Source organism: Mercenaria mercenaria, chromosome 3, assembly GCF_021730395.1.
Source record: "Mercenaria mercenaria strain notata chromosome 3, MADL_Memer_1, whole genome shotgun sequence".
Lineage (NCBI taxonomy): Eukaryota > Metazoa > Mollusca > Bivalvia > Venerida > Veneridae > Mercenaria > Mercenaria mercenaria.
Window position 1 is genome coordinate 34,869,912 of NC_069363.1, and position 26,925 is coordinate 34,896,836.

General features: G+C 35.4%; 1 protein-coding gene across 4 annotated transcripts in view; it reads left to right on the plus strand.

The window, feature by feature from the left end:
* LOC123525101 (laminin subunit alpha-2-like) overlaps window positions 1-26,925 on the plus strand; it is a 121,890-nt gene that overhangs the window by 22,322 nt on the left and 72,643 nt on the right. For all 4 annotated transcript variants that reach the window (XM_045303846.2, XM_053538172.1, XM_053538173.1 and 1 more), the window contains exons 2-3: window positions 2,920-3,210; window positions 9,205-9,515. In XM_045303846.2, the coding sequence (XP_045159781.2) occupies window positions 2,920-3,210; window positions 9,205-9,515 (602 nt within the window). The remainder of the gene's footprint in view (window positions 1-2,919; window positions 3,211-9,204; window positions 9,516-26,925) is intronic.

A 26,925-nucleotide genomic window follows, 5' to 3' on the forward strand; every position in this document is an offset into this window, starting at 1 on the left:
AGAATGTTAAACACCTGTATTATATTCGGATCAGTTTATCATTTTATAAATTATGCTTTTTTCCACTGACAAATTTGTAGTCTTTTAGTTGTTGCTGAGAGGGGCAGGCAGCCAGCTAAACTTACCCAGATTTTCCCTGAAAATTTTCTTACAAACAAAAAAAAAACACATTCTTTCCCTTTAGTTACAATTATGCATCACATCAAATCCATATCAGTACATCTATTAAATGATTTTTCAAACTGGCTTTTTCCCCTTTATCTTTTTTTTTTTCTGAGAAAAATCAGTTTTTAGGGTGAAAAATTGGGGGGGGGGGGGGGGGGCAAACCATATGCTGGTCAGCCATTGTAATGGCTGTGTGTCTGTCATTGCCTGGATCATCATCAACTACACCTCTTGATCAATCTTCATTACAAGTATGGGTGATTCATAAAGCATAGATGGATATACCCCATACCAAGAAAATTGCTGAACATGCAATTAAATGTTTTAATAAAGTATGCTATCAAAAGTTTTGAGAGCTATATTAGTCGTTTCACACCTCAATAACATGACGATGGAAAAGGCTCTGAATATATAATAAGCCGAGTCAAAAATTATAATGTTGAAAACAGACATCATGTCACATGTAAGCAAATTTGCAGATTTACGATAGGGGTCTAAATAAAATGGTACATGATTAAGAAAATCCTACTGTTTAAACGGAAATATGCAACATCTGACATTTCTGTTTAGAGAAACTCAAAATTAAATGTTTGTTTCTTTTCTATTTGTAGTCAAATTTCCCCAGTTTACTTCTCTTATTCCACTGGTTTGAATTCCAAAAAACTTTACAGAAGTTTTCACTGCCAAGCCTAGTTGTATATTTAGTTGGAATCTTATGTTCTGTGATTTTCCTTGTAGTTATGGCCCTTAATTTGTGGCACTTGGTTTTGTGATGGGTGGCATACGTTTTTCTTGAACAGTCTCTGGTTTATTATTAACTTAATGTTTTTGGCATACCTCCTCTAGCCTTTATATGGGTTACTGACTGGGACAGTTCAAAGACAGTGCCTCTATTTTCAGTAAGCTTTCTGTATGTTGGTAGTGTTTCTTCCTGTCAACTCAACCTTTTTTTATGCCTCTCCTTTCCTACTTTCTTTATGTCTCCCTCGTTTTCTTACCCTTTCCCCTCCCATCCCATCCTTCTAATGTACTTGTTGATTGATATTTGAAGCAACCTTTGTTCTATATCTTTGCACTTCGCTTTCTGTTTGCAGTGTGGGACTCAGGCAGCTTTAGTGTAATTTTACCTTTTATACCTTTTGTACCAGGGATGGTGATCAGAGTGGGGTGGTTTGGTTGATATGCAAGAATATATTCTTTATTATTAACACTTTACAACATGGTTTTAGAAAATGATTGTAGTGAAGGTTTCAGTGTTTTAGTATACCTGTGTACAAATTCTCAACTTACCTTAATAAGAAAATTGTTGGATTGTTTGAATTGTAAGGTAATTTATGGTACTATAGGGTTAGAGAGAAGGTAATTTTAGCCTTATCACTGATTTATTCAACTTTTAGATAGAAAACAAACAGACTTGATGTAAAAGCAGGTGTTTCTTTGTTAAAAATTCATGTCATTTACATTTAAACAGACCTTGTAAAGATTTAACACAGGATCATGCATTAAAGTCAGATTTGAAGCTTTTAGGTTAATTTAAAAAATGTTTGTTTACTTTGTCCTTCCTTTGATATCAAATTTTGCATATATATATTAAAATAAGTGAAATTAAACTATTGCCATTAATCTTCCTAAGATTTGTTTATGAAAGAAAGTGCTGCAAGTAGGTCAGTCTCTACATAATTATTATGTGTACTTTTGCTTAGTCAGCAAGTTTTGTACAAAAGTCAAAAATAGACTTTGGAAATGAATGAATTTATACAGGGCAGGATACGAGAGCAGAAATTCTTTACCATCCCATACCTCTTGTTAGGTGTTGCAGCTTGACATGGAACCTTTAGAAAGCTATATACAAACATGTTTGTGTTGATCCCTATTTCCAGGCTTTTCATGCAGTGACGTGTTTTATAGGGCTGTAACGAGTATCCAAGTACTTGGATATCCACGAGTTTGACCAAAAGTTCGAGTACGGATATTCGTCATTGTCAAGATCGTTGGATCGCGATCTTTTTCATTAATACATGCAATATGTAAAATTCTATCAATAAACCTAAATAAAAGCCACATTAAATGTCTACAATAAATTTTCTTGCACATCTTAGACGATTACGCATTGTTAGATTCTAAACCGCATGTAAACAAATGTCTTAGGTAGAGTTAGCATTGGTCTTATATTCAAACTAAAATTAATATGAAATCTGTCAAAACAGTGAATAAACATTTATCATTTAAGTAATTAAGTTCAGTAAAAAGTTATATACGAAATTTCTGTCAAACAAATAAAATTTTCTTATCAAAAAATGCGGAACTGTTACTAAATATTGTGATATTAATGACCGACGTCATATCCTTCATCTGCAAGAATGGCCGAACAAGTCCACCAGCGAAACCTGTCTTTAATTAATGAGCAAAACATTAAACATAGGTCAAATTTAAACTATTTAACTGAGCACTATGAGAACTGCAAAGTTTAGATTCCATAAAGAAAGAAGTACAAAAATAACAGGCTTGCATTTTTGCATCATTATATTAGTTGTTGCTGGTGATTCTAGGTTCGATCTGTTAATCGTCAGCCCCGACTCACGGATAGGCTCGGATCGCCACTTGTCTGACGATCCACAGCCCTACTAGTGTTTTAATAAATTGTTGCTTTTTTCAGGTGGAAAAAAAGATTCCTTGCACTTTTTAATACAGTGTACATACAGATCATCCAACATTGATTTTATTCCTCATTTTCTTGTACATTTCTGATTTCAGGTTTAGAGGTAAATGAGGGAGAACCTGTGACCTTGACCTGCCCAAAGCCGTCAAGGAGATTACCAATAGTATGGCAGGGACCACAAGGATTCCAACAGTATACGCGGGGCCTCACAGTTAGTCTTGACCTTTCGGCAGACCAAAGGTCAAGGATTTCATTAAGTGGGGACCATGCAAATGGATATTACAATTTGCATATAGAAAGCATTCGAAAGTCTGACAGCGGAAAATACAGGTGTAAAACTGGATCTAGAGTTATACGGGGCATAAATGTTAAAGTTAAAACTCAGGGTAAGTTCAAGAAAATCTTTCAAAGTTAAAACATTTTAAGTAGTAAGTTTGTTTTTGATATTTAATAAATGAAATTTTCATTCATTTAAGTAGCTATATTTTTTTCTAACTCCTGTTAGGAGTTCAGATTTTTGTTTTACAGATGCATCATACTGCACCTTAGCCTTTTAAGTTTTCATAATTATGCGCAAGGTACTTACTTAATTAATGATCAGGCTATTTCAGTGGAATTATTATTTTAAGTCTTAAGGTTACAGAACTTGCAGCATTAGCAGTTTCCTATCTACAATGAGTTTTCAATAGCTTTGCACCAAGATTTTTATAATTACTTCATCAAATGGTTCTGCTCAAGACTTAGTTAATTATAATTCAAACTGACATGTTGAATATTAAGGAACAACTTAAGTGGAAACCTGTAGTGGTATTACAAGAGTCTGGTGTATCTTGTAAGTCTGCAATACCCAGGTGTTATCAGATGATAATGCTGCACACAAACTTTTTATTACCTGCTTGTTGAGGTAAAGATTATTTCAAAGGTAAATGGTAATTGGATCCTGTTGAGAAGGAAGTTATACTGACCCAACTGGAATGCAAGCCTGGTGGTTGTCAGACAGTTGTTGTTCCTGTTTGCTAAATAAACATCAAAATAACCCCATATTTAAAACTGAAATGTATTTAGCCTTTTTGAAGTAGTTGTAATTACCAATTTTGAACTTTTTTTATGCCCCCGAAGGGAGGCATATAGTTTTTGAACCGTCTGTCTGTCTGTCGGTCTGTCCGCAATTTTCGTGTCCGGTCCATATCTTTGTCATCGATGGATGGATTTTCAAATAACTTGGCATGAATGTGTACCACAGTAAGACGACGTGCAGTGCGCAAGACCCAGGTCCGTAGCTCAAAGGTCAAGGTCACACTTAGACGTTAAAGGATAGTGCATTGATGGGCGTGTCCGGTCCATATCTTTGTCATCGATGGATGGATTTTCAAATAACTTGGCATGAATGTGTACCACAGTAAGATGACGTGCAGTGCGCAAGACCCAGGTCCGTAGCTCAAAGGTCAAGGTCACACTTAGACGTTAAAGATCATTTTTCATGAAATTGCATTGATGGGCATGTCCGGTCCTTATCTTTGTCATTCATGCATGGATTTTAAAATAACTATGCATGAATGTGTGACACAGTAAGACGATGTGTCCCACGCAAGACCCAGCTCCGTAGGTCAAAGGTCCTAAACTCTAACATTGGCCATAACTATTCATTCAAAGTGCCATTGGGGGCATGTGTCATCCTACGGAGACAGCTCTTGTTGTATAGATCATAGGATTAGACAATATTTACAGCTTTATGCATTCAATGAACGCTGCTTGCTGGCAGGCCTTGACAGATTCTTTAAAAGCAACTTTCCTTGCAAGACGAGCTATTAAGAATTTTCACTCATCCTGCTACGGTTTGTAGTTTACCTGGAATTCACTGAGGAAAAAAGATTTTTACAGTAAATGTCTTTTTTAAAGACCGTAAAAAACGTTACATACTGTTATCTTGTTCTGGGCTGTTGAGTGTCTAGCTTGTGTGATCATAATGCAATACTGTAACAGAGCAGAGCAGGACAGATTTTAGAATAGAGAACAACATATCAACTTTCTTTTAGATCTTTTATCTGGCTCCACTTTAATTGGATTTATTATATATTGTTGATTAAAAATCACACTTGTCCTATGCAGCAAGTTCCACTCGCCCTTGAACCGATTTCTGGTGGTATTTACAAGTGGACGAGTGAATTGTCAAGCCTTGGCTGTTATATTGCAGGCTCGACTAGTCTGCGGCCATTTTTAGCCCACCATCATCAGATGGTGGGCTATTCAAATCACTCTGCGTCCGTGGTCCGTCGTCCTTCCGTCCGTCCGTCCGTCCTTCCGTCCGTTAACAATTTCTCGTTATCGCATCTCCTCAGAAACTACCTGGGGGATTTTGACCAAACTTTGTCAGAATGATGTATTGGTACCCTAGTTGTGTCCCCCTAAAAACCAGACTGGTTCAACAATTTTTAGCTCGACTATTCATAGAATAGTAGAGCTATTGGACTCGCCCATGCGTCGGCGTCGGCGTCTGCGTCCGCGTCCGCGTCCCGATTTGGTTAAGTTTTGTATGTAAGCTGGTATCTCAGCAACCACATGTGGGAATGGATTGAAACTTCAAACACTTATTCACTGTGAAAAACTGACTTACATTGCACAGGTCCCATAACTCTATTTTGCTTTTTTACAAAATAATGCCCCTTTTTTGACTTAGAAGTTTTTGGTTAAGGTTTTGTATGTAAGCTGGTATCTCAGTAACCACTTGTGGGAATGGATTGAAACTTCACACACTTATTCACTGTGATAAACTGACTTACATTGCACAGGTCCATAACTCTATTTTGCTTTTTTACAAAATTATGCCCCTTTTTCGACTTATAATTTTTTGGTTAAGGTTTTGTATGTAAGCTAGTATCTCAGTACTCACTAATTGGAATGGATTGAAACTTCACACACTTGTTCACTGTCATGATCTGACATGCACAAAGCAGGTTCCATAACTCTATTTTGCTTTTTTACAAAATTATGCCCATTTTTCGACTTAGAATTTTTTGGTTAAGGTTTTGTATGTAAGCTGGTATCTCAGTATCCATTAATGGGAAAGGATTGAAACTTCACACACTTGTTCACTGTCATGATATGACATGCAGTGCAAAGGGTCAATAACTCAACTTTGCATTTTAGAAAATTATGCACCTTTTTAAACTTAGGAGTTTTGGGTTAAATTCTTATATGTAAGCTGGTATCTCAGTACCCTCTAATGGGAATGGATTGAAACTTCACACACTTGTCCACTGTCATGAGCTGATAAGCACTATGCAGGTTCCATAACCCTATTTTGCTTTTTTTAAATTATGCCCCTTTTTCGACTTTCGTATTCATTCAGTCGACAAGGCTGTTGAATAGTCGAGCGTTGCTGTCCTCCGACAGCTCTTGTTTAGTAAGTTATGGCCCTTTGTTTATTTCTATAATTTACATAGATTTATATAGGGAAAAACTTTGAAAATCTTCTTGTCCAAAACCACAGAGCCTAGGGCTTTGATATTTGGTATGAAGCATCATCTAGTGGTCCTCTACCAAGATGATTCAAAATATTTCCTTGGGGTCTAATATGGCCCCGCCCCGGGGGTCACAGGGTTTATATAGACTTATATAGTGAAAAACTTTGAAAAACCTCTTGTTCAAAACCACAGGGCCTAGGGCTTTGATATTTTGTATATGACATCATCTAGTGGTCTTCTACTAAGATTGTTCAAATTATCCCCCTAGGGTCAAATATGGCTCTGCCCCGGGGGTCACATGGTTTACATAGACTTACATAGGGAAAAACGTTGAAAATCTTCTTGTCCAAAGCACAAAGCCTAGGGCTTTGGCATTTGTAATGTAGCATCATCTAGTGGTTCTCTACCAAGTTTGTTCAAATTGTCCCCCTAGGGTCAAATATGGCCCCGCCCTGGGGGGTCACATGGTTCATATAGACTTATATAGGGAAAAGATTTTAAAATCTTCTTGTCAATAACCTACAACATTCAAATTTGGACCACATGTATGGTTTTGAGTGGCAAGATGAACCTTGACATGAGTTGACCTTGATTTTGACCTAGTGACCTACTTTCACATTTCTGTAGCTACAGCCTTCAAATTTGGACCACTTGCATAGTTTTGTGCACTGAAAAAAACTTTGACCTAGTGACCTACTTTCACATTTTTGAAGGTACAGGCTTCAAATTTGGACCACATGCATAGTTTTGTGTTCTGAATTGGAATTTGACCTTGATTTTGACCTACTGACCTACTTTCACATTTCTCAAGCTACAGCCTTCAAATTTGGACCACATGCATAGTTTTGTGTACCGAAACAAACTTTGACCTTTACATTGACCTAGTGACCTACTTTCACATTTTTGATGGTACAGGCTTCAAATTTGGAACACATGCATAGTTCTGTGTTCTGAAATAAAATTTGACCTTGATTTTGACCTAGTGACCTACTTTCACATTTCTCGAGCTACAGCCTTCAAATTTGGACCACATGCATAGTTTTGTGTACCGAAATGAACTTTGACCTTAAGATTGACCTAGTGACCTACTTTCACATTTCTGTAGCTACAGGCTTCAAATTTAGACCACATGCATAGGATTGTGTACCGAAACAAACTTTGACCTTGACATTGACCTAGTGACCTACTTCCACATTTTTGAAGATACAGGCTTTAAATTTGGACCACATGCATAAATTTGTGTTCTGAAGTGTAATTTGACCTTGATTTTGACCTAGTGACCTACTTTTACATTTCGTCCTTGAAATTGATCTAGTGACCTACTTTCACATTTCTCAAGCTACAGCTTTCAAATTTGGACCACATGCAAAGTGTTGTGTACGGAAATGAAATTTGACCTTGAGCTAGTCAGTAAGTCTTGAAATTTGGAACACTCAAAAATGGCACATTGGTGGGCGCCAAGATCACTCTGTGATCTCTTGTCTTTTTACTTTTTGGTTTGTTCAAACCTGGATATCTTGAGCATTTTGCGCTGCTTCTTGTGACCTGGAGCAATCAATGTGTTTCTTTATAATTGATATTGCCTCAAAAAGTGTACTGAAGCTATATTTACTTAGAGGCTTTGTCAAAAAGTGGGTATTCACAGCTAGGTAAATTTGCATGTTCTCATTATTAAGTTCTTTGCAATAGTGTATATATTTAGAAAAACAAGAACACAGCATATTTGCTGAATAGAAAAACTGGAAAAAAAATCTTAAAGGCTCCAACTTTCATTTAAGTCCTTAAAAACCATTTAAGCATGATAGCTTTACGAAAAGATTTTTTTGGAAAATGTCAGATGAACATAATGCATAAAGAGTGAATAGTTTCTAATCTTTAATTGAATTTACCTAGCAGTGACTTGTACTTGTAGTTTCTGATGGAAAAAATATATATTAAAACTGTTATGATCTGTAGATGAACTCGAGGCATTTCTTGGTAAGCTGATGGGCATTGTTGTTTAAATTTTAATTTGCATTAATTTGTTCAAATATCAGTTACAACATAAACCACTTGCATGTTAATTTAATTGTTTCATTTAATACAATTAGCACCATACAATGTTATGTTTAATACTGTTCTTATCTGAGCACAAGTAATATTATTATTTCAGTTTAATTTAATTCTTTGAATATCTGAATTTTATGCTGATTAGAGATGAAACACTCATTCACTCTACTTTTCTAAAATTGACTCTCACTTATTACCTGTATTGGAATACAAGTTTGCCTATTAAGTTTCTAAAAGAAAACAGTTTGTGGAGGGCAGGGTCTGTTATTGTTTGGAGATGGGTCATTTACAAGCAAACAGGAGGTACTTTATCATAGCAACAGAGGTGCAAAGTCACACAGGCTGTTTGACAGATCAGGTGTAGGATACTTCAGCCAAAGGTGTCTGACCACATACATTAACCACAAAACACTTAAAGATTTGACACTGATCTTTGACCACAGAAGTTAGGACTGAAAGAATATATTAATTATCTGGCTACCTGATAACTGTACATTCTTTAAGGCCAATTACTAACCATTAATTTTATGAAATTGGATGCTTATGTATTTTTGCTAACCCCTTGTGAAAAAGTACATTGTATACTCATTGGTTATTTTTGCTAACATTTTTCTTATTAAAACATACCAGTATTCATATTCATTTAAGTTTGTGTGTTTGTCTATAGTTGCTTTAAAATGTATCTTTTGTAAAATGCTTATATTAAAATTCTTATGAAAGTTATGCAGTATTGCCTAAATTTATGTGTGTGGCTTTTAACAATGTCTTAATTAATTGTATTATCTAGTATTTGAAGAATTTTCAAAAAACTGGTATGCTGTGAAACGTGCACCCTTTATTAATTAAATATTTTTTCAATTTCCACAGCTGAGCAGAATCAGGGTTTATTTCCATACATCCTAAACCTTGCTACCAGAGCACGCATCACTGCAAATGCAACATGTGGGGAGGATCGCGCAGAATATTTCTGCAAACTTGTCGAGCATGTTGATCTCATGCCACAGATTAGCCATTGTGACTATTGTAATGCACATGCTGGAGCAGGAAGATTAGAGGAGATTGGAGCAGCACATCCAATTGGGAATGCTATCGATGGTAGTAATCGCTGGTGGCAAAGTCCTTCCATAAGCAATGGTTGGGAATATAACTACGTTACTATTACACTGGATCTTGGACTGGTAAATATTGTTATATCGATCCCATCGTCGCAAACATTAAATTTTAGCCATGCTCAAAAGAGAACTGCATTCATCAAACAGTTGAGGAGTGGGTTATATTGGAATCAGTTTGTCTTTACAGTCAGTCAATGCTTCTCCAATGTCTGATAAAAAATATGCAGTTTGTCCACAAAGTTGCACAAATCTTTTCACAGTCAACAAGAAATATTTTCTTCTCAACTGAATTAACTGAATCAGCACATTTTTTTATGTTATAAAACTTACGCAGTATGCCAGAGGTGTAATGATATAAAAGTATTTAATGCTTTAAATATGACAGAAAAAATAACATATTTCGCATAACCAGGACTAAGGTTACCCTTTGTGATAATTATTGTGTCTGGTGAATAAATTTCTCCTGTTTGAATAGTGGCTGTAATTTAAAGCTAATAGTTGTATTATAATGAATTTCATTTGGTTTTATTCAGATTTATACCAACAGTGTACAGTGAAAAAAATCTGAATAAACTTTTCTCATTTTACCAATTTTGGGGATAATCTCCCTGTGGTGAAAACATTTATCTAAGTCAACTACATTCTAACAGGTCATGTGGTCGCCTTAAATTTCAATCAGAGGTGGATAATTATTTTGTTGATAAAATGTAGCTGTTAAAAGTAACAATATCCCTAATTGAATCATGTTACATGATTTATAAAGATAGGTAAAATATTTGAAATCAATAGGAACATAAATCAAGAACTTGATCAGATAGGCTACTTGCCTGTGTAAGATGATGGATGGGATTCTGAAACCAAAAGTTGAATAATTACTTTCACATAAAATACAACCACCTGTCATGGCTTGACATTAAAGTCTTTTTTAAAGACCTACTTTCATCTTTAAAGATCAATTAAACTTTACCTTGAATTACCTGGGCTGTTACAGGCTGGTAATATTTGGAGTAAACTGTTGTTTGTTACTGTTGTTTTTTTCTCAGATGAAAAATTCTGTTAAACAAAAATTTGAGCTTTTTTTTTTAAATTCCTTTGCATTTCACTCGCAGAGGTTACATTGTAATAATTACATTGAAGTTATCTGAGTCACATTTAAATCTACTAGAGCTAAAAATAGAAAAACCCTCGAGCAAGTTCTTCTCGAAGGTCTTCTCTAAACTTGGTCTGAGAGCAAAAAATAGAAAAACCCTCGAGCAAGTTCTTCTCGAAGGTCTTCTCTAAACTTGGTCTGAATCATCCTTGAATGGACCCTTCTAAATTTTATTGATATGTTTCTGCTTGACTGAAGGTAGGGGCTGCCAGGGCTCTTTAACTCTTTTCCCGCTAAATTTCTTTAATGAACTTGTCTATCTTTCATATTTGGACAGCATCATTCTCTGTTCAAAGGTGTCTGACTGAATGACTAACAGTGTACATCATGATCAGACTGCACAAATGTGCAGGCTGATCTTGATCTGCACTGGTCGCAAAGGCAGAATCAATCGTGTTCAGCATGATAAAGGTTAAACAACTTTTTCTCATTAACTTGATAGACCAGACTTGGTCTGTAGCAGCCTTGGATGGATCTCTTATATGTTTTCTCTATTTGGGCAACTTGTATGTAATTTTAGCTGATTTGTATCATCTTTGCAAACTTGTAACAACCACATGTGTAAAAAAAACTCTGGTAAAGAAGATCTGCTGTACAGTAGTTATTTAATCCCCCGCCGTGGCGGAGGGATTATAGGAATGGTCTGCGTCCATCCTTCCGTCCGTCCTTCCGTCCGTCTGTCCGTCCTTCCGTCCGTCTTTCCGTCCGTCCTTCCGTCCTTCCGTCCGTAACAAAATCGTGTCCGGTCCATATCTCCTAAACCCCTTGAAGGATTTTCATGAAACTTGGGTCAAATGATCACCTCATCAAGACGATGTGCAGAACCCATGAGACAGCCTTGTCGGTTCAAGGTCAAGGTCACAACTCAAGGTCAAAGGTTTGAGCCTGCCATTTTGTGTCCGCTCTGTATCTCCTAAACCCCTTGAAGGAATTTTATAAAACTTGGGTCAAATGATCACCTCATCAAGACGATGTGCAGAACCCATGAGTCAGCCATGCCGGCTCAAGGTCAAGGTCACAACTCAAGGTCAAAGGTTTGAGCCTTCCATTTTGTGTCCGCTCTATATCTCTTAAACCCCTTGAAGGAATTTTATAAAACTTGGGTCAAATGATCACCTCATCAAGACGATGTGCAGAACCCATGAGTCAGTCATGCCGGCTCAAGGTCAAGGTCACAACTTAGGGTCAAAGGTTGAACCTTCCATTTTGTGTCCGCTCTATATCTCCTAAACCCCTTGAAGGATTTTCATCAAACTTGGGTCAAACGATCACCTCATCAAGATGATGTGCAGAACTTATAAGTCAGCCATGTCGGCTCAAGGTCAAGGTCACAACTGAAGGTCAAAGGTTTGAGCCTTCCATTTCGTGTTCGCTCTATATCTCCTAAACCCCTTGAAGGAATTTTATAAAACTTGGGTCAAATGATTACCTCATCAGAACGATGTGCAGAAATTATGAGTCAACCATGCCAGCTCAAGGTCAAGGTCACAACTAAGGGTCGAAGGTTTGAGCCTTCCATTTGGTGTCCACTCTGTATCTCCTTAACCCCTTGAAGGATTTTCATCAAACTTGGGTCAAATGATCACCTCATCAAGAACTCATGAGTCAGCCATGTCAACTGAAGGTCAAGGTCACAACTGAAGGTCAAAGGTTTCAGCTCTGTATCTCCTAAACCCCTTGAAGGATTTCCATGTAACTTTGGTCAAATGATCACCTCATCAAGACGTTGTGCAGAATTCATGAGTCAGCCATGTCAGTTCAAGGTCAAGGTCACAGCTAAAATCAAAGGTTTTACCCTTTCACTATCCATAGCAGTGGCGGGGGATTTAGCTGTCTTTCAGACTGCCTTGTTACTAAGTTGTAATAACTTAGTTTGAAAATAATGAAAGATTTTTTATTGCAAAAAAAAACACTTAAAACCAATCAGAAATGTTATTTCAGTAGGAAGTAATAAGTTACATAGTTAAATGTAAGTGCCTAGGTAATTAAGATGATTATGCAAGATAGATATTTTCATAATTTTTCAGGATATAATTTATTTTGTCAGCTTAGATATTATTTAATTGTAATAGTATCACAGGTATGCTAACAGAATATTTTATTGTGAAGGCATTTAAGAAGTCTTTTTTTTTTTCTTTCATGATTTTATTATAGTCATTAAAAGGCCATACTTGCTGTATATTTGTATAATATATTTACATTGTTGAATCTCCATGCGAATTTTGTAAATTAGTAATTTTGCGTGCTTTTCTGTTCTGCAACTCTTCATACTTGCATATAAATCAGGCAGTGATTTTTGTGCCCCCACCACTCAGTGGAGGGGCATATAGATTTGGTCTTGTCTGTGCATCCATCTGAAAAAAAGTTTGTGACACGCTTAGCTCAAAAAGTATTTCATATAAATTGATGAAACCTTGCATGAGTCTTTATCATGATATGAACTTGCGCACCTCCTATTTTTCTTCTGGGTCCACACCCCCTATTTCCAGAGTAATGGCCCCTGAAATAGTAAAAAATGCACATTTTTACCTTGTGATGCGCCTAGCTCAAAAAGTATTTGATATAAATTGATGAAACCTTGCACAAGTCTTAATCATGATATGAACTTGCGCACCTCCTATTTTTCGTCTGCCTCCGCCCCCTATTTCCAGAGTCAAAATGCACATTTTCACCTAATGAAGTGCCTAAGTATTTTATGTAAATTCATGAAACCTTGCATGAGTCTTTAACATGGTGAGACCTTGCACACTTGGCATTCTTCTGGCAATTTTAGCGCTAATTACAGAGTTATGGCCCTTGAAATAGCCAAAATAGTGGATTTTTTGTTTGATGCTCATAGCTCAAAAAGTATATGGCCTAGAATAATGAATCCTTTATATAAAATGTTTGTTGAGGCTATACCCCCTTAAGACTGCAAACATTTGAATTATTGCCCCTTATTTATGACAGATGTACCAGTAGGGGCAGACCATGCCTCCTACAGACACATTCTAGTTTTCGACATATCAATTAATGTCCTCTCTAGGGTATTTCTGTAAAAGTAAAATGACTTTTAAATTGGTTAAAAGTTAACTCAGTGTTAGAATAGATTAGTTCAAGAGCTTGTGTGATTTCCTTAAAGGGTCAGAGTAACTTTGTATATAATGTGGCTGCCACATTTTTATGAACATAAAATTATAAATTAATTTCTTTTTATGTCCAATTTTGGATAATTGTTAGCTCACCTGAGCAATGCTCAGGTGAGTTTTTCTGATCGCTCAATGTCCGGCGTCTGTCGTCCGTCGTCTGTCGTCTGTCGTCCGTCATCTGTCAACATTTAGCTTGTGTATGCGATAGAGGCTGTATTTTTCAATTAATCTTCATGAATATTGGTCAGAATGATAACCTTGATGAAATCTAGGCCGAGTTTGAAAATGGGTCATCTCTGGTCAAAAACTAGGTCACTAGGTCAAATCAAAGAAAAACCTTGTGTATGCGATAGAGGCTGTATTTTTCAATTAATCTTCATGAATATTGGTCAGAATGATAACCTTGATGAAATCTAGGCCGAGTTCGAAAATGGGTCATCTCGGATCAAAAACTAGGTCACTAGGTCAAATCAAAGAAAAACCTTGTGTATGCGATAGAGGCTGTATTTTTAGCTCGACTATTCGAAGAATAGTCTAGCTATTCTACTCACCCTGGCGTCGGCGTCGGCGTCGGCGTCGGCGTCACACCTTGGTTAAGTTTTTGCATGCAAGTACATACAGCTATCATTTAAAGGCATATAGCTTTGAAACTTATTTATTCTTTTTCTAGGTCAATTACCTACCTCTCTGGGTCAAGTCCCATAACTCTGACATGTATTTTGAGCAAATTATGCCCCCTTTTGGACTTAGAAAATTTTGGTTAAAGTTTTACATGCAAGTTACTATCTCCAAAACTAATGCAGATATTGAATTGAAACTTCACATGTGTCTTCGGGGTTATAAAACTAGTTGATAGCACCAAGTCCCATAACTCTGACCTTCATTTTGGCCAAATTATGCCCCCTTTTGGACTTAGAAAATTCTGGTTAAAGTTTTGCGTGCAAGTACATACAGCTATTACTAAAAGGCATATAGATTTGAAACTTATTTTTTCTTTTTCTAGATCAATTACTTACCTCACTGGGTCAAGTCCCATAACTCTGACATGTATTTTGAGCAAATTATGCCCCCTTTTGGACTTAGAAAATTCTGGTTAAAGTTTTACATGCAAGTTACTATCTCCAAAACTAATGCAGATATTGAATTGAAACTTCACATGTGTCTTTGGGGTTATAAAACTAGTTGATAGCACCAAGTCCCATAACTCTGACCTTCATTTTGGCCAAATTATGCCCCCTTTTGGACTTAGAAAATTCTGGTTAAAGTTTTGCGTGGAAGTACATACAGCTATTACTAAAAGGCATATAGATTTGAAACTTATTTTTTCTTTTTCTAGATCAATTACCTTCCTCACTGGGTCAAGCCCCATAACTCTGACATGTATTTTGGCCAAATTATGCCCCCTTTTGGACTTAGAAAATTCTGGTTAAAGTTTTGCGTGCAAGTACATACAGCTATTACTAAAAGGCATATAGATTTGAAACTTATTTTTTCTTTTCTAGGTCAATTACCTACCTCATGGGTCAAGTCCCATAACTCTGACACGTATTTTGGGCAAATTATACCCCCTTTTGGACTTAGAAAATTCTGGTTAAAGTTTTACATGCAAGTAACTATCTCCAAAACTACTACAGATATTAAATTGAAACTTCACATATGTCTTCGGGGTTATAAAACTAGTTGATAGCACCAAGTCCCATAACTCTGACATGTATTTTGGGCAAATTAGCCCCCTTTTGGACTTAGAAAATCCTGGTTAAAGTTTTGCGTGCAAGTACATACAGCTATTACCAAAAGGCATATAGCTTTGAAACTTATTTATTCTTTTTCAAGGTCAATTACCAACCTCACTGGGTCAAGTTCCATAACTCTTAACATGTATTTTGAGCAAATTATGCCCCCTTTTGGACTTAGAAAATTCTGGTTAAAGTTTAACATGCAAGTTACTATCCCCAAAACTAATGCAGATATTGAATTGAAACTTAACATGTTTCTTCGGGTTATAAAACTAGTTGATAACATCAAGTCCCATAACTCTGATATGTATTTTAGTCAAATTATGTCCCCTTTCGAACTTAAAACTCTTTTGATATTTAACATTTTGGGTAATAATTTCCTGCTTCTGTGACAATATTTCGAATAGTCGAGCTTGGCTGTCTTACGGACAGCTCTTGTTCAATTGATCTTCATGAATTTTGGTCAGAATGATTGCCTTGATGAAATCTAGGCCGAGTTCGAAAATGGGTCATCTGGGGTCAAAAACTAGGTCACTAGGTCAAATCAAAGAAAAACCTTGTGTATGCCATAGAGGCTGTATTTTTCAATTATTCTTCATGAATATTGGTCAGAATGATAGCCTTGATGAAATCTAGGCCTAGTTCAAAAATGGGTCATCTTGGGTCAAAAACTAGGTCACTAGGTCAAATCAAAGAAAAACCTTGTGTATGCGATAGAGGCTGTATTTTTCAATTGATCTTCATGAATATTGGTCAGAATGATTGCCTTGATGAAATCTAGGCCAAGTTCAAAAATGGGTCATCTTGGGTCAAAAACTAGGTCACTAGGTCAAATCAAAGAAAAACCTTGTGTATGCGATAGAGGCGGTATTTTTCAATTGATCTTCATGAATTTTGGTCAGAATGATAACCTTGATGAAATCTAGGCCGAGTTCGAAAATGGGTCATCTGGGATTAAAAACTAGGTCACTAGGTCAAATCAAGGAAAAACCTTGTGTATGCGATAGAGGCTGTATTTTTCAACTGATCTTCATGAAATTTAGCCAGAATGATTACCTTGATAAAATCTAGGCCGAGTTCGAAAATGGGTCATCTGGGGTCAAAAACTAGGTCACTAGGTCAAATCGAAGAAAAACATTGTGTATGCAATAGAGGATGTAGTTTTCAATTGATCTTCATGAAATTTGTTCAGAGTGATTGCCTTGATGAAATCTAGGTCGAGTTTGAATATGGATTATCTGAGGTCAAAAACTAGGTCACTAGGTCAAATTAAAGAAAAATCTTGTGTATGCGATAGAGACTGTTTTTTTTCAATTGATTTTTATGAAATTTGGTCAGGATGATTGTCTTAATGAAATCTAGGTCGAATTTGAATATGGGTCATCTGAGGTCAAAAACTAGGTCACTTGGTCAAATCAAAGAAAAAACTTGTATATGTGATAGAGGCTGTAGTTTTCAATTGATCTTCATGAATTTTGGTCAGAATGATTGCCTTGATAAAATCTAGGTTGAGTTTGAACATGGGTCATCTAGGGTCAAAAACTAGGTCATATCATAATCTAAGAAAATGCTTGGCCCTCTTGTTTTCTCATTTATATGAAAGAGGTTTGAATCTTTGACTCAAATATAAGAAAATATTATTGAATCCATTGTTTTTTAGCTCGACTATTCGAAGAATAAGTAGAGCTATCCTACACACCACAGCGTTGGTGTCGGCGTCGGCGTCACACCTTGGTTAAGTTTTTCGTACCAGTCCACATTTTGACAAAGTCTTTTGAGATAAAGCTTTGAAACTTTCAACACTTGTTAACCATCATCATGGCCAGTTATAGGCAAGAGCACTAACTCCATCAAGGATTTTGGCTGAATTATGGCCCCTTTTTACTTAGAAATCATGGTTAAGTTTTTCGTACCAGTTCATATTTTGACAAAGTCTTTTAAGATAAAGCTTTGAAACTTTCAACACTTGTTTACCATCACCATGGCCAGTTATAGGCAAGAGTACATAACTCCATCAAAGATTTTGGCTGAATTATGGCCCCTTTTGACTTAGAAATCATGGTTAAGTTTTTCGTACCAGTACATATTTTGACAAAGTCTTTTAAGATAAAGCTTTGAAACTTTCAACACTTGTTTACCATCATCATGGCCAGTTAAAGGCAGGAGCACATAACTCCATCAAGGATTTTGGCTGAATTATGGCCCTTTTTGACTTAGAAATCATGGTAAAGTTTTTCGTACCAGTTCCTATTTTGACAAAGTCTTTTAAGATAAAGCTTTGAAACTTTCAACACTTGTTTACCATCACCATGGCCAGTTATAGGCAAGAGTACATAACTCCATCAGGGATTTTGGCTGAATTATGGCCCCTTTCGGCTTAGAAATCTTGGTTAATATTTTTTTTTATTTATAATTTATTTTTTTTGTAAAGTGTTTGACATATGGCTTTGAAACTTTTATCACTTGTTTAGTATAATAGTCTCTATCTGTAGGAAAGAGAAAATAACTCTGTCATCTATTTTGGCTGAATTATGGCCCTTTTTGGACTTTGAAATTGGTTCTGTTTTCAGACAAGTCCATGTTTTGTCAAAACTATTTGACATACGGCTTTGAACACTTGTTTATCATTATGATTTCCATCTGTAGGCAAGAGTACATAACTATTTTGACTGAATTATGGCCCTTTTTGGACTTTGAAATTGCCTCATATATTGCCATTTAGTGCAAGACTTATCAAAATCAAAGTAATACAGGAACATTGTTTGTCTAATCTATATATTTCTTTTGTCTGAATATCCGTGGAAATATTTTGACCCCATTCTTCAATCAATTCTTCGAATAGTCGAGTGCGCTGTCATTAGACAGCTCTTGTTATTACCTCCCATTGTGGCTCTGGCAATGAAAGTTCATGACATTTTGCAATATTGACAGTAATGTAATTATGTTTACTCTTTGATTTGGCAGCTGCTTTATCTTTGCTAAAATTTTCATAAAATTATCGTACAAGAATGCAAAACACTTTTTTGACAAAATTTGATTTATGAAATGGTCTCTGCTTCTTGATTTATGAAATGGTCTCTGCTTCATGTTCAAACAAATATCATTTTTCTTTCACTTCATGTTATCCCTCCTTAAAGACCTGTGTAGTGACCTGTCAAGACCTTTATTAGAAGGGTCCCTATGATGTGGCCCTGTAATTTATCAGTGTCCAAAATTGGTGATTTTCTACTTGACCACATATGGTAAAACTTAAATATCATGTTGAGTTTTGACTCTTTTCAAAAGTTTCAAATATTTGTCATTATCCTGTGAAAGGAAGGCCAGGTTTATGGCAAAATAATTTGACATTAGATAAGAATCTATGTTTTGAGGTGTAAACACCTTAACATTTGGGATAAGGTACAATGTCTTGCAACTAGTAATTTTCTTAATGGGTTTAATTGGGGGTGAAACATTTGAGCTGACTTGGTATTGTTACAAAATTTCAAAACTTTTCAACATTTGCTGTTTCACGAAAAGCCAGTTACTGTGTATATGAAAGAAAATTTTCATTAACGTTATATTAGAGTGTTTAATAAAAAGTCAAAAGGGCACCATAAAAAACGATTTATGCTGTGTCATAAGGAGTCATAATTATGCGAAATGTCAAATATTTATAATATAGATTTTAATGAGCTTTATAAACTGCCTATTTTACCTAACAATATGTGTCATATTTTCATTAGTGTAAAATGTTAGTTTATGTTCAATTCATTTTGACCCTTTCAAGGTCTTTATCACAAGCAATTTAAATATATAAATCCCTGCATTACATAATATTGTAAGAGAATGAAAAAAAAACTTTTGACAGTTTTGTGCATGTGTACATACAGCTAGCTAAATTCTTTTTTGCATAAGAATATTTGAACATTTGCAGAAGTTTGTTCAGTAGTTGCTCACAACATTTAAATCTAATGTTTAAATTTCATGGATTCAGTTATGCTAACTTAATTATGTGAAAATTGAAATATTCTTAATTTTGACACCTCAGACACATACAGAAATAAAGAATGAAATCCTTCATATATATGTACTCTGTTAATAAATTATATATAAATTAATGATCTTCTGTCATGCAGGTATTTTTAAAATACCTGCATGGGGTTTCAATTGGGTAAATACTGTAATGTTTTCATAGCAACTGCTAACCAGCTGTATCCTTTCAAAAAACTGTAAATGTTATTATTACAGTAACCCACTGAAGTCATAGATCATAAATTATGTCAGATAACCAGTTGCAATTCTGTGTATATTACATATAGATGTATAAATGATTATAGTTACAATGGAAGATTGTTATCTTTATGTGGTGTCAATTATTGCTTTACTTCATTAAGCTTTAGGGATCTTAATATTTCCCAATTTTCTTTGATTAGTCAAGCAGGTTGCTTTATGTAAAATTCTGAATGCCAATTTTTGCTAATTACCCTAGTTAATGAGTTTTTCTGTAACAACTTTGTATATCAAATTTTCTTTTTATTTATTTTAGTGCTGTGTTTTTATAGCATTTTACCTTGAAAAGTTTGCAAGGTAGACCGAAATGCATGTATTATTTACATTTATCAAAATGTTCATTCATGAACATAAAACTGCAAGTCAAATGTGGGACATTGGCGAGATTAAAAGCCACATTGTGTGCAAAAGGAATTTGTACATAATTTACATTTGATTAATGTCTGAACTTTGTGTTTGTTAAAATACTGCTGTGTAAATAAAAGGAGCCTTTAGGAAAATATTAAACTGATTTTGATCTTTCAGAAATAGATGTGAATTAAGTTTCATTGCTGTGCACTTGAGTTATGATCATGTGATATTTTTTTCCATCTATATTTATGAAATACTTGGAGTAGGTTAAATTGCAAGTATTAGTTGAGAAAAACTTAAATAGATTAGGCTATATATGAATTCAGCGCCGTAGCCACACTGAGGCAAACCGAGGCAGTTGCCTCGGTTAAAATTTGAGGAGCCAAAAATAAAAAAGGAGTAAAAAGCAGGCCTGTCACACTCATGAAAATTCAGTTATAAAAGTTCAAAAAAGTATATTAACACCATTAGAATATATCAGAATATCATAAGGTATTGACTTTAATCTTGGCCTATAGGTAGATGGTGATGAGACTGAACTGGCTCTTTAGGTCAAAGATCAAGGTCATAAATTGAGCTTAGAAAGGACATAACTGTCAACCATATTTTGTGCCCAGAGCATAACTAAATAACTATGCAAGGTATTGACTTCAGACTTAGCATGTAGGTAGGTGGTAATGAGACGATGTGCAGAGCATATGAACCAGGTCTATAGGTCAAAAGTCAAGGTCACAAATTGAGCTCAAAGGTCAAATCTGATAAAAAAATTTAGATGCGGCAGGTCAAAATAGTATGCGGCGGGACCTGAGAAACTAAAAAAAAATTTTTTTGGCCTAATTGAATCATAGCTTACTACTGTTTTAGGTGGAGCTTTTGTGTACATTTATAGAGGTTTGAATCTGTATCTCATAAACCAGTGGCTGACACAACACATGGACCACTGACTACTGTAACTTTTCTATAGTTAATTATCCCAGATGTTGATTCCTTCAAGTCATCCAGAATATCATTACTTAGGTTTTCTTAACAGTTTTCTCCTTTCCAAATGGGTACTTCTGAATTATTTGCATATGACATAAATTTTCACAAGCTACAAAGAAATAAGTCCCCTTTGCATGAGACGAAGTTGATGCATTATAAAATGTCTTTAATACTCAGCTTACACACGTTTTATTTGAATATTACTGTGTGACAGTTACAACATTGATATAATATGTTTTAGAGAAACTCGGCAATTTCTCTTGCTATTACCATTTCAGGCCATTCATATTTATTATATTTAAGAAGATTACATCTACATGTACTTGACATTGTGTTATAATGCATTTTCATATGATAAGTATGTTTGACATTCACTTCAACTATCCAATCAATTTCAGTAATGCTAATAATGCAGAATAGATATCGGTTAAAAGATATTGGCCTATATTCTTACTTGTGATATGTTTAGGACAGTTTAAAAAATGGTCTAAGTTTTGTTTGCAGTTACACAGTTTCTTACAGACCTTCAGTGAAATATAGATAGTAAAAAGGAGGAGCGATGGTCCAGTGGTTAAGGTGTCAGCCACTCAACCAGAAGGTGGTGGACTTGAGCCCTGCTAGGGTGACGACCACACCTTTTTATATGCCACCAGTACTACCCGGTAGTTTTTCCAGAAAACTGACTGATAATCTTAAGCTTTCATCACAGCTAAGCTAAGATAAATTAGTATAAACTAAAATGGAGCTTCTTGCAAGGGCTTTGTGGGCTTTAAATCCATTCAGTTTAATCTAATTTTCACAATATTGCCTGAAATACCCTGATTTGGCATAATTTCATATCTGGAATTTCAGTGTAATAGTTTACCTGTTATCAAAATTTAGGCCGATAGCTAAGTCTGAAGATAGTGACCTATTGTAAAATTTTAGTAGAGTCTCATATTTGACTTTTACTGTATGTTTGTCCTGGAGATATTCTCCTTAGTAGACTATCAAACACTTCAAAGTGGACAGGAGGTGATGACAGGCCTTAACAATATACCCTTAAATCATAAATAGTTTATAAAGATAACAAACCAAAGGGTATCAGTTATCTGAACACTTAAAGTGGAGTGTAGATTAAAATTCAGGTAACAATTTTGAAACAGACTATAGGAAAAGAAAAAAGCACCATGTATAATGTAATTTTTAAACTGTTCAAACATTCATTCTAGATTAAAATCTATTCAATCAAATTTTAAATAGATTGTACCATGCTAATTTCATTTTGTTATGGGCTGTGAAAGTCAATGTGAAGAAATGGGCAAAAGATGTGCAAATTAACATAATTTACTTTAAAAACTCTCCAACATCTTCATCATTAAATAAACACAGTTTAAATTAAATAAAATTGTTAAGTTTCTATTGTCTTTTACATTATCTTTGTTCATCATTTGAAACATGGTGAAATTAAAGTTTTTTATAAAATAAAGTGATTATAATTTTCATAATTATATGGAGCATACTTTATCAAATAAAATTTATATTTTACAGGTTTTAAACATGCACTACAGAAACAAGGAAAATTCATGGGAGGTGTTTATATCGTTATTGATTGTTTTCAGTTACTTATAAGCATGACAGTTGATTTTCTCTTTCAAAGGTATAAACAAATGTTGGTATCTATAATTTATAACAGGAAGGCGGCATTTTTAAAAATTTCATATGCTAAAATTTATGTAGGTGTGCGTGAGTTTATAATGTTGATTTATAATTTATAACAGGAAGGTGGCATTTATTTTATTACATAATGCTAAAATTTATGTAGGTGTGCATTATATTGCACTGTTGCAAGTATGAAAAATGTTTACCTTAGCTGGTAAATTTTATTGTTCAGTCAATAGTTTGAATATTGATGAGGTATAAAAATGGGAAAGGTATGCATGGACATGAAGCATTTGATCATTATCAGCTGATTTAATTACATGGCTGATTTAATTACACTTGCAATATGCAGACAGGACAGTTTTAAACTGCTGTTTAAAAATTCTGTAGAAAATATGAAACTCTCAGTACATATAGCCAATTGACAACAGTTTTAAATGTAAATTGTTTGGAGATGCTAAAAAAAATGTTAAATGATATCTAAATGTTAGCTAGCTGTTCTAACTTGTTTGTATGTAAGTTCATATATAGTTGCCTGTAACCGGTTTGGGCTGCTCCTCCAGAATACTGTTAGTAATATTAGTTGCAGGATAGTGCAACATACAAAAGACGCTCTAATTCCAGAACCTTCCCTGGTTCTTTAGAGTGCCAGGTGTGAGACACTCATACATGGGACTCTTATCCCAATATTAGTAATTTTTATTATGCCCCCGAAGGGAGGCATATAGTTTTTGAACCGTCTGTCTGTCGGTGTGTCAGTCTGTCCGCAATTTTTGTGTCCGGTCCATATCTTTGTCATCGATGGATGGATTTTCAAATAACTTGGCATGAATGTGTACCACAGTAAGATGACGTGTCCCGCGCAAGACCCAGGTCCGTAGCTCAAAGGTCAAGGTCACACTTAGACGTTAAAGGATAGTGCATTGATGGGCGTGTCCGGTCCATATCTTTGTCATCGATGGATGGATTTTCAAATAACTTGGCATGAATGTGTACCACAGTAAGACGATGTGTCGCGCGCAAGACCCAGGTCCGTAGCTCAAAGGTCAAGGTCACACTTAGACATTAAAGGATAGTGCATTGATGGGCGTGTCCAGTCCATATCTTTGTCATCGATGGATGGATTTTCAAATAACTTGGCATGAATTTGTACCACAGTAAGACGACGTGTCGCGCGCAAGACCCAGATCCGTAGCTCAAAGGTCAAGGTCACACTTAGACATTAAAGGATAGTGCATTGATGGGGGTGTCCGGTCCATATCTATGTCATCGATGGATGGATTTTCAAATAACTTGGCATGAATGTGTACCACAGTAAGACGACGTGTCGCGCGCAAGACCCAGGTCCGTAGCTCAAAGGTCAAGGTCACACTTAGACGTTAAAGGTCATTTTTCATGAAAGTGCATTGATGGGCGTGTTCGGTCCATATCTTTGTCATTCATGCTTGGATTTTAATATATCTACGCATGAATGTGTGACACAGTAAGACGACGTGTCGCGCGCAAGACCCAGTTCCGTAAGTCAAAGGTCCTAAACTCTAACATCGGCCATAACTATATATTCATTCAAAGTGCCATCGGGGGCATGTGTCATCCTATGGAGACAGCTCTTGTTTGGAAGAGCTTGGGCTCAAAACTTACAACCCCTGGTTTCTGAGTCAGACATTGTTAACACTGGAATACTGAGTTAGCTCTTTGCCTTGCCCAAAATGAAGGATAATATCCTCCTTGCTGATTATGAAGAAAAGCTTATGTTTTCTGAAATTGAGTGGGAGTTTCATCTGCTTTTGTTATATTTGATACTAGTACATGCATAAAACCGCAAGGTTTGTTTTACATTGCATATGAAATACAAAAAAATCGACTGCCAGTGTAACTTGTGATTGGTTACTAAATAAAGGAATGACATTTGCAGATACTTGAAACTTTGGGTTTTTGGTGTACTTTTGATGTATTGTATGTTGACTTCCTATGTGACTCAGCTGTTTGCTTAGCCCATCAAGATCTAATTAAAAGCCAACAATAAGTTTCATATACATGTGCTCTGATACCTTGCTGCTGCCAACAATTATTCTTCTATTACCTTGCCACATTGTAATATTCTGGGCTTTTTGACACTAATTAAGTACCAGTGATATAATGCTTGCATCATGGTTACCTAACTAGAAAAGACAAAATTGAAGGAGTAACATATCTAGTTTCATAGTTGAAGTAAAACTTGGAAATTCTGCCTCTCATCTGCTTGGTGGACCTACTGCGTTGAAGCTGAGCTAACTGCTTGTACACTAGCTTTCTGTGACTGACCTGATTTCCAAATTATCATTTATAATGTTTGCCATTCTTGTTGGAAGCAACTGCAGTCTTTATGTATGTTTGGTCTGTGAATGTAAGGTTATTTAACTTTCTTGTATAAAAAAAGTGCAAACTATACTTATTTTCTGTTTGCAGGAGGGTACAAAGTTATATTTTAAGAATCTGTTTATTAGATGCAATGCAACAACAGTTACTCTTATTTAATATTGAGGTATGAACTTAAAGCACAAAGCAATGGAAACCAGCACAATTCTTGATTAAATGGGTAATTGTTTCATGTCTGGTAGAGTCACAGATCATGAACTTTAATTATGTACAAAATGTGGCATGTGTGGGAAATAAGGTAATGAGGATGAATTCCATTCATGGGTTTCAGTTGTAGGAGTATTTTGCACAGATTTTGAAATTGATCAAGACTTATAATGAAAGATACCAAACATGTTTTACAGCTGAAACTGCCAAAAAATGGTAGGATGATATGTATTAGGAAAAGTTTCAGGAGGCTGTACACTTAATTCCTTACAAGGCCATTATTGAAGTTATTTATTGAAGTTTTTCCTGAGAAGCTGTCTTGAGAGTGGTTTAGCTAAACATTAAGCTGTATTTTATGATTAAATTCACATACATTTTGTTGAAACAGATACCATATAATATAGTTATAGACATGTCACTAAAAAGAGTATCTAAATTGGTTGAAGTTTATGTATTTTGTTGTAGTAAAGTTGCGAGTAATTTATGACCGACCACCTGGTTTCAGGTCATTGATGAAGTATATAGAATTACACTTACAAAATGTGCCAAGGATCTTACTAAATTAGCAAATACACTTGAAACACAATAGTAATCTTCAAGTGACCCTTAATTGTTGATAATCAATACAAAGTTGGGAAAACCTTTGTGGAAAGCTAATTACCTAAATGAGGATAATGATCTTCTGTATGGAGGAAACAAAGGTGTCATAATTTATTATCGAAGATCTATAGTTCTAAAGGCAGTTGATTGACAGGTGATTTAATAATTACAATGACACCTGCTTGCTCTGTAGATGGGTCACAAGGCTGCAGTACAGGAGACCAGCATAGTCATGATTATAAACAATTAGTCATAGAACTAATATAGGTATTAGAATTGCTTACGTAAGTTTGGAAGCGTCCCAGGCACTATTTGTAAAATTACAACTTTGTCTCATGTGTAAAATGATATGATACCTAGTTGGGTCACAAGGCTGCAGTGCAGGGGACCAGCATAATCATGATTATAAACAATTAGTCATAGAACTTATATAGGTTAAATAGACTTGCTTACGTAAGTTTGGAATCTGTCCAAGACACTATTTGTAAAATTACAACTTTGTCTCATGCGTAAAATGATACAAATCTATCCAGACATGAAATCATTATTATGACAAACATGTTTTTGTTTACTATTAAATATCTAGTTCTCTATATAAAGTAAAGCTAGTGCTGTCACACAGAAACTCCACTCGCCGACAGAATGAATCATTTTACTGTCTCATATTGCATGTTCACATTCAGATACGTAGGCCTTATTAAACTACCTCTGTTTGACCATTGCTTCAGTGGTTGCTGTTGAAGAAGTTTGTAAAAAGTCAGCCAGAGAATTCTTCTTAACTTTTCAGACATATTAGGACTGGGAACAAGCTATCAAGGGTTTTACCAGGTCTTGCAGGAGTGTCAGCTAGACCAACATAACATACCTACTTCTATTGCCGATTTAACTAGTTTTTCAGTTTCTGAAAAAAAAATTCAGGACCTTTGTTCTATTCTTGTCTAGTCATGTGCTAGTGGAAAAGATGCATTCTGTAATATTATAATAATGCCCTGCATGTCTGCCTACCCCTGTGAATGGATGCACTGTAATACCCAAGACACTTGGGTGTTTTT